The following is a 9,297-nucleotide window of genomic DNA, read 5'->3' as shown; positions in this document are numbered from 1 at the left end:
TGATGAAATAAAATAAATATTAATATGTATCTACTGATCTGTGCTTTAAATTAAAAATTTTGTATGATTCCGATAATTTTTATAATCAAAATCGCTGAATTTGACCATGTCCTGTTTAAACAGAGGCGACTCGCGAGGTGAGGCAGCAACGAGCTGCGCCTCATCTCAGATTGTGCAATCCCTCACACACTGGGTTGAGCGCATGCCTTTTGCTTTCTCATTGTTTGTCATCACTGAAATATTTGGACACTTTTATTATATGTCGTTTGTATCCATAGAATAGGTAATGTAATGTATTCCACGTACTGTATGTGAAGAAGGTATTTAGTCTTGCTGATCTGTCATAAAACCACAGTGAAAAAGCACATAGGGGAGGCAAGCCTAACCTCTGCCTCAATGAAGGGGGCGTGCGAGAGCCTGGAAAATGGACTTCCAATCCAATGAAGTGATAAATACATAATGGGAGACCAATACCAGATCTAAAAGGTTTGCTTCAAACGACAGGACAGAAGATAACTCTAGCAGCTAAACTCCGGACCAAACTCGGCTGACGGCCATGTCTTTTATGTAAATGTACATTTTTCAGCGTTTTCACGCTTAGATTTTTCAAAAGTTACCAAGAAAAATACACTGTACTATCCGATACCACCGTTATTGTAACCAGCAAAAATGGTTGATGTGATTTGCAAGGCGTCTGTCATCCAACTGTCTGACTTTAGCACGTTAGCCTATGTTAGATAGCATAACGTTATTGCAGCGTACCAAGTTCACACGTTACCGTAAATGCCATCTTAAAAAAGGCCGCTCGAAACCAACGCTTTCACCCGAAAGACATGTCTTGTAATACACCTGTCTATTACGGCATCGAGGCAGCTACCTTCCATTTCAAACAGTGTGCATGTCGTGGTGACATGGGTAGGCCAAACGAACAAGCTTGAAAAAAATATTCATGACAGCTTGCGTTCGCAGATTACTTGGAGGACCCCAACCCCCCTAAAAATATTTTTATTGAATGAATCACACAAATGATCTATTTGGATCAGAAACGGCGAATTTCGCCGAAAGGTGACGAGTTTGCACCCCTGAGTAGGGATGGGAAAATGTGTTTTAACAATTAAAAAAATTTAGGCCAACGGACAAAACAGGCAATGATATCAAAGCAAGATGCATTCCTCTTTCTTTTTTGCTCCATGATTCTGTCTCCGAGTAGCTGAGGGGACATTATAGAGGTCTTGGCTTCGTGGACTCGTAGGAAGAGTCACTGACGAGGATGTTGTAGTGGACAGGCGGGGAGGAGACACCCTTCTTGTACTTGTTGACTTTGGAGTGGCAGACCTCATAGTGGTGCTGACCAGAGATGCATCTGACGACGAGTACAGACGTCGACTGGGAACTGGTTTGGGAACCCACTGCTGGTTTAGTGCGGAGCTGCTGGATCTTCCTGGATTAGACAGGGCTGTTGATGTGCTCTTAGAACTTGGGCTGTAAAACGAATCTACAAACTCAAAATCGCAGTCATCACTGCTGACGTCGCTCTTTCGCATTTGAACTGCCTGTAAAGGATGACTGTTTGGCAGCATTGAAGAAGTGGAGGCTGGAACAGGAGCAGGCAGAGTTGCTGACCCTGCGGAGGTCCTGGTTGCAGGTAAAACCTGGGCTGGTTTCAGACTGGATGATGGAGGATAAAGAATGGGATTCATGACAGAACTTTGGGGAGACGCTGTGGATGGCTTGGCAGATGACAAGGATGGACTTGACACCACAGAAGGCGGGGACACAAATGATGGAGGTATAAGAATGGGATTTATGACAGAGCTTTGGGGAGACCCTGTGGATGGCTTGACAGATGACAAGGATGGACTTGACACCACAGAAGGCGGGGACACAAATGAACTCGAGGTCAAAGTGGACACGGTTACCGTTTTTAGTGCACTTGTTATGCCAGTAAGCGTGGTGGAGCTGTGTGCAGAATTGGACTGTGTGGAAGTCGCAGTGGTCTTAACAGGAGAAAGTAAACCGGAGACAGCAGAAGAAGCGTAATCAGGAGAAGAACCTGTCAGATCCGTAGGATAGACGTGCTCAGTGTAGGTAATGAGGAACTCGGGATAGACCTGCTGCTTGTCAAACACCACAAAGATAGAAGGGTCGCGGACATCGTTTACACAGCTGTCATACAGAAGGAGGCCTCCATCTATGGGGGGTGGCAGGCTATATTGAGACTGCCCTTGGGTGTAGCTGCCTACCAGCACGCGGGACACAAACATAGAGCGTACGCCGTGGTCAGAGGTGTAGCTGTTGAAGTAGCATGCATCCCGGGCAAAGTAGCATCCTACAAATGATCATAAAAAAGTGATACATGTTAGAACATCTGAAAGTTTTCAAAGATTGAATGAAGACAATTACACTCTAAAAATGACAGAAATCAAAATGATCGAAGGGCAATCATTTTCATATGATGGTTTTTGGCAAAAGAAAGCTAGGTTTATTGAAAATGAAATTACTATTTCCCTATATGACTATGATGTTCCAGAGTTTTGCATCTCTGTCCACCTTCTCACCTTCTGAATGAATGAACTTGGAATCTGTGCCATGGAAGAGCAGACGTTCCCCAGCGACGTACTTTTTATCCTTGTTGGCTTTCGTCATACGTTCTCGTTTCCTGCAGAAAGAAATAAACAAAAACAAACAAACCAGTACAAAACCAACTCAGTTTGTGATATTATGGGTCAGCTGGGCCTATCCCATAAGGCCTTGCTTTAGGCCCAACTATGGTATATTCTCCTTGAGGATTTATCAGGGAATAATTATTGGTGGCAGTGACAAGAGGTGACACATAGTCTTCTGTTTGCTGTGTCATAGTTACTATGGTTTGGCAGTGGAATAGTTGACATTGTCCGCTTTCACTAGTTATGTAAGAATGACCTGCATGATTCAGGTTAAACTTGATTCAGCTTTTGGCTGAAGCAACACTCATTATTATCATTTCAGTGTACTCAAGGTGACATTTCAGTGCACTCAAGTGACATACCAGTAAATGATTCCACAAGAATCTGTTTCTGTGGAAAATGACAAATTTTCTACATACCCAGGGAATAGTGATACTACATGATAATGATATAATGCATCTATGCTGTCCTGTACGTCGTTTTGGATAAAAACATCTGCTAAACGAATAATTGCAAATGTAAATCCCAGCAATCACAGGAGACAGACCTCTGTCTTCATGGACTGTAATATCCGCATATTGTGTATTCAGTGTTGGCTGTAGCATAACAAAAGAGAAGGGATAAGTGAAAGGAGTGCTTACAAGTGAAGCCTAACCCTGAATACACAATAACGGAAATTAAAGATGAAACTAAGTGTATTGAATGACTAATAAGCTATCTCTGTTTTACATCTCTCTGTTAGCTTATTTGTAAACAAGACACACAATTTCTGCATCACACCACAAAGGTGTAGGGGGGCAAGATGCTTACGTCTGAAAGTCCTCCCAGAGCTCCTTGTTCTGGATCCTCTCAATACTGATGATGTCAAAACCGCTCAGTGTCTTGCAGAACAGCTCCTGGACCTTCAGATAGTCCCGGTCAGTACTTAGCAGAGCTACTCTCTGTATGGAAAGGAGATAAACACACACACACACTAACAGGTCAGTTGTAGTATTAAAGACGAGCACAACTGTTTAAATTAGATTAGTCAGTATTAGAAACACAGGTTTACTAACTAAAGGGTGAGTACAACTAGTGTCTACCGTAATTTCCGGACTATAAGCCGCTACTTTTTTCCCACGCTTTGAACCTCGTGGCTTAAACAATGACGCGGCTAATTTATGGATTATGATACCTGTGACTGTATACGGTGGCTTTGTGTTTACGGTGGCTTTGTGGAGCTAGGATGCTAGCATGGATGCAGCCGCATGGATGCTTAGCTCCACGCGATTTCTCAGTATCTCTCAATAACTTAACTAATGTCAAAATAACCACAGTCTACCGGCGTAGACAGAATATAACTCAAAACACTTTAGAAAATGAAATAAAAGTTTACAACAATACAAATCTAGTCTTTTCAAGTTCTTTAGCTCACTGGTTTCAAACTAGCGTCTTTCTTCTATCTCGCTGTCTTCAATCTAACTTTCTACCTGAACAGGAAGAACTACCTTATTTCTAATTGACTCTTGCAACTGTGCTCACTTAAAGCAACAGTGCACTTATCGTAACTGGCAAAACTAATAATATGCATCACTATTGTATTACTTTTACCGGTATGCACCTGCGGCTTGTAGACATGTGCGGCTTATTTATGTTCAAAATAATTATTTTTTGTAAATTCCGTGGGTGCGTCTTATATTCAGGTGCGCTCAATAGTCTGGAAATTACGGTATATGGAATCAACAGAACCTCTTTCAACAGATTCCATTCTAACCATCGCTTACTCATTTAAAAGCAACAATTGATTTGAAAAAATACAACTTTGCTAATTACACAATAGCATATTGTAATATTTGTAATATTGTAATAATTGCAATAGAAAATTCTTCACATTCTCACGATACTGGTCAATGCGTGGTGAGACTAAGGAATAATAAATATTTGACATTGCACATACTCAAATATAGAGATGACACTCCAACGGCGATGCCAATGAGCCTGGGTCTTTGCATCAGGGCGCCAGTTTGTTACCCTGTAGACCTGGGTTCGAGGCCGGGTGGGACAACTACTCTCTCCCTATGCTACAGATAGTAAGGAACAAGGACAGAAATGCAGGCAAACCTTGTATCCTGTTTCAGGCACAGCAGACTCCTGGTATCCTGGTACGCCTTTGCCATATTGTGATGATACAGGGCCTCTTTTCTTGCTAAAGTAACAAGACACCAACATATTAGTCCCTACACTGTCTATTAATGCTCAGTGAATGAATATCATATGCCGCAAACATGGAGATAATGGATAATTAGAACGAGGAAAGACCACTATGATTGAAGCACAAGCTTAATATGAAAAGCCTTACAACCATTACAGTAACATTGAGGTATTGCTACTAGCTCTAACACCACCCTACCTGGTTCTGGCGGTTTGGACACCAACCGATGAGATGAATATAGGTCTTCTTCTAACCCGTCTCGGGGTGCCATAGTTCACATTCTTTTGCTCCATATCTGTAAGAGTGACAGTCTGTTAGCTTTACAGTATTACAGGAATATTAGAAACCCTCTTTTTCATACTTTCCCTCTCACCCACACACTTTCTCTCACTCTCTCATATTCTCTCAATCTATCAATCTGGTTAATGGCCTAAATGCACACATTTCGTAATGAGATGCAGTGCAAAACAGTGCATATTTCTCACTGATATAATGTAACCCTTTCTAGCGCTAGTACTGCAAGATGCTAGGTTGGTATTTTAGATTAGATTAGATTCAACTTTATTGTCATTGCATGGTATAATGATGACATAACGGTGTATATACTAAAATATTGTGAACTGCAACATGTGATATTTGATGCATTTATCTTGTTTTGTCTTATGCCATGAGGTTCCTAGCATACGTTTTCCCTCTGCTAACAGGCTAATATCCAGTGTGTTTGACGACTGCATGTTACAGACTGTCTCGTTGTATGTTAATGTGTACAGTGTACGGAGCTCCACTTTGCTGGAACAACGCATCAGAACTTCAGTGCGTGGCCATTTCTTGCCCAGCAAACAGACTCACACAGAACACAACGCAGGACTTGTTACAATAGTGCCGTGATCCGGATAAAATTATTGTACTCAACAGTTTCATTATTTTGACTGTTGATTTTAAAAATGTGTGAAAACATTATTTTTGCTTGTATCTATTGCATCTTACTTTCCATTCCATGTGAAAAACTTATATTAGGTAAATGTGAATGTTAGTTACTCATTTATGAATGGCGATGTGTTTCACACTTTACAATAAGGCTCCCTTTTGCCAGTTATAAATGTTAGTAACTGATTAATAGATGATGATGTGTTTTACACTTTACAATAAGGCTCCCTTTTGCCAGTTACAAATGTTAGTTACTGATTAATAAATGATGATGTGTTTCACACTTTACAATAAGGCTCCCTTTTGCCAGTTACAAATGTTAGTTACTGATTAATAAATGATGATGTGTTTCACACTTTACAATAAGGCTCCCTTTTGCCAGTTATAAATGTTAGTAACTCATACGATTAATGAGTAGTAAGCAGTAACTTGATCTTGGATGGATCCTTTATTAATCCTGAGGGAAATTTTAGGACATCCAGTAACATCGAGACACAACATACACAAATCACATACACATAGGGAGAACATGTTCAAAAGGAGTGGGGTAGTAACCAGTACCGTATCTGAAACACGAGAGCCCCCCCCATATAGGCAAGATATCAAAACTCAAGCTCCCTATTTACTGTTGGCGTGCCGGTCTGTGACCTTCTGACCTATGTTGTCAAGTCACCAGGCTACCTAACAAAGAAAGCCAGTTAAGGGATAGACAGTGGGTTGCCAAGATGGGGATTTTCCCAAATAGTGATCACAGCTTTCATGTGTCTTGGCATGCTCTCCACCAGTCTTTCACATTGCCGTTGGGTGACTTTATACTACTCCTAGCGCAAAAATTCAAGCAGCTCGGCTTTGTATGATGGCTTGTGACCATCCATCTTCCTCTTGATTACATTCCAGAGGTTTTTAATGGTATTCAGGTCTGGCTGACCATGACTGGTCCGCAGCTGTTTCCGCAGCTGTATATATATATAGACACACTATCCTCCTGGACATCGACACTATCACAATCATTGCATTCTGTACCATAGGGTCAGACCCATTCTTGTATCTGTAAACACCCCCACTCCGTGTGAATTTGTTCTCCCTATGTATATGTGATTTATGTATGTATGTCGGTGAGTTGTATAAGTGTATAAGCTACTAGATTACCTAAATTTCCCTCGGGATTAATAAAGTATCCATCTATCTAGACAGTGGTATAAATGTAGGACATGCAGTAAGTGTATTACCTTTGAAACTCAGTTCATAGTGCTCTTTACCAACTGTGAAGAGGACCACAGCGTTGTTGTCTTCCTGGTAACGCTTTTCCAGATCACTGGAGGACACTGAGGACATCCTGTGACTCTCTTTCTGTGAAGAATTGTAATATCACAGCATCACTAGACCATGGCATTCATTAACAGTTAAATATCATGCCCTGAACAGAAGCAACAGGCATCGACCTTCATTAAGACAACCAGTTCTACACCAAATTAATGACGGGAGCTAAAATCACGATGGAAAAAACACACTTTCAGACAATTTTATTGTTTTGATGCTATATAAATAAAATTGCATTGAATTCAGTCATCATTGCTTCAAACATCAGCTCTGGAAAATGACCACAACTCCTAAACTGGGAGGCTGCCACAAAAATATGTCCTCCATCTTAAATCCTCTCCACTGAGGTGACACATGAGAACAATATGCATAACTGCAGAAGCTCCTTTAGATTGGTGGACACATTGACCAACTTCCTGTATGAACTTTAGCTCAGTAAAGAGATTTGGTTCCATGTTGCATGCATATTTTTGTACAGTACATGATCAACAGATCTTACTATGGAGGAATAGGGGACCCATTCTCCGTTCTCATCTTCCCAATACCAGAGCCACTCGGTGGTGAGGATGAAGTCAGGCATGAGCACGGAGGGGGCTGTGGAGAGCCGTCGCACCTCATGGGGCCCGCAGGTCATGGTATCAAAACAAACGGGGTCACACTTCACACTGCAGGAAACAAAGCACACATAAGACTATGTCTGTTACAGATATTATCTGTGTGGCCAGTGGTCTACTATACATTTCTACATGTTGGGTGGGAAAGAGTAACGGATCAAATCTGGCCAGATGAAATACGGTTGGCTATGGCTTTTTATCATTCCAGTTTTTTGAATCAGTTCATGTGAGGCACATGTTGTATTAACAATCAGGCTAGCTATCCCTTCTAACAAATAGGCTAAAGGGTAAACCCTGAACCGTATTACCGCAGTACAAAGTAGGCTATAAACTCATCACCAAATAGGTTAGATAGCCCCCCCACACACTGGTTTAAATCCATACAACACATCACGATGCTGGACCTCAAAGCGATGAAGCTAGCGCAGCTTGGGTTACAAAAGTCCCTCTCGATGTCTTCACTGATCGAAAAGTCGGTCCAGGTTTCTCTAGCCTTAAATTGCCACTGGTAGGGCATTTTGGAGTCTGCAACAGACACAAAGGGTTCATGTCATAATAATGCAGCAGTTGGGTTGTTGTGTGTTATCTTGGGTGACCAGACGACTGTGGAAACATTATGGTGAGCTCTACCAACAATCATCAACCAATCAATAGTCTGACCCCTGTTGCCCGGTGATCAAGAATGTCAATAAACTGAAAAGAAACTAATAATGTGAAAAACAATGTGATATATACTGTGATATAAGCTAAACTGTACTTAAAAAATAGCAATCTATTTACATTTTCAATGTATACAATTGGATCTACTGGATGTCTGCTTGGATGTCTGTATTCTTTCAACCAAAACCTAGTCCTACAGCAAGTTGTATGTAAAGACTGATACATTTGGCCCCATATGTTTACACTCAAATAGAAGTCAACACAAAGAACTTACTGCCTTCTTTGCAATCAGCAGGCAGGCAGATTTCACTTATCTCTGTGACAAAAAGAGCTACAGTCAGACATTGGAAGCTGTGAGACTCAAAGACAACTATCATCTAAAAAAAAATGAGTGCTTTAAATATAATGTTTGGATTTAAAGAAAAAAAAACAGGTTACTTTAATTTGTTGTTGTAAACGTAGCCATGAAAGCAGGCCACAGTTCACAAGGCAAGATGAGTGGCAAGTTGGTATACCCTTCTCCTTGGAACTTTCCCAATTGGTTAATACATCTCCACCACACTGCTATTGTTGTTGTTGTTGTTGATTACAGAGCTCAGAAAAGTCTAAAAGATCATTTTTTTTCACAGACCATCTTACTAAAATTGCTATACATCAAATATATCCTGCTTACAGTAGCAGTATAGAGCTTTGTGTCTGTGTGTCACGAAATTCGGGGTCAGATTAAAGCAGTTACCTGGCCGTGCTGGACTGCTTTCGTCTTTAGCCACACCACTGGTAGTGGTGGCGCCTCCTCTTTTACCCCTTCTGCGTCTTCTGGTCCTGGCCCCAGCATTGGACTTCAGAGTGCCTCTGAGCACCAAGATGTTCCGGTAGACGGAGAGCATGGATCCCACCATTCCGCTGGGCACACCCCTCC

The 9,297-nt window shown here is 41.4% G+C and overlaps 1 protein-coding gene across 1 annotated transcript; it reads right to left on the bottom strand.

Annotated features, from left to right (window-relative positions):
- Positions 1 to 962: 962 nt before the first annotated feature.
- On the bottom strand, positions 963 to 9,290 carry LOC122132544 (protein mono-ADP-ribosyltransferase PARP12-like). Its single transcript, XM_042707226.1, has 10 exons — positions 9,115 to 9,290; positions 8,653 to 8,694; positions 8,123 to 8,243; positions 7,604 to 7,769; positions 7,014 to 7,134; positions 5,056 to 5,152; positions 4,767 to 4,851; positions 3,477 to 3,607; positions 2,559 to 2,659; positions 963 to 2,329 (listed from the first exon to the last, which is right to left on the bottom strand). The coding sequence occupies exons 1-10, from the start codon at positions 9,275 to 9,277 to the stop codon at positions 1,155 to 1,157; spliced, it is 2,202 nt and encodes a 733-aa protein (XP_042563160.1). The 5' UTR covers positions 9,278 to 9,290; the 3' UTR covers positions 963 to 1,154.
- Between the last annotated feature and the right edge of the window lie 7 nt (positions 9,291 to 9,297).

The sequence above is a fragment of the Clupea harengus genome, unplaced genomic scaffold (assembly GCF_900700415.2).
Source record: "Clupea harengus unplaced genomic scaffold, Ch_v2.0.2, whole genome shotgun sequence".
NCBI lineage: Eukaryota > Metazoa > Chordata > Actinopteri > Clupeiformes > Clupeidae > Clupea > Clupea harengus.
Note: the sequence above shows the minus strand (reverse complement) of the source record. Positions and strands in the feature narration are given on the sequence as shown.

Excerpts from the sequence above, each read along its gene's own strand:
- LOC122132544 (XM_042707226.1), bottom strand. The coding sequence starts at position 9,277 with ATGGTGGGATCCATGCTCTCCGTCTACCGGAACATCTTGGTGCTCAGA. Across the intron at positions 7,770-8,122 it reads GCTAGCTTCATCGCTTTGAG|TGTGAAGTGTGACCCCGTTT; the intron begins GTCCAGCATCGT and ends TGTTTCCTGCAG. Across the intron at positions 5,153-7,013 it reads CTATGAACTGAGTTTCAAAG|ATATGGAGCAAAAGAATGTG; the intron begins GTAATACACTTA and ends TCACTCTTACAG.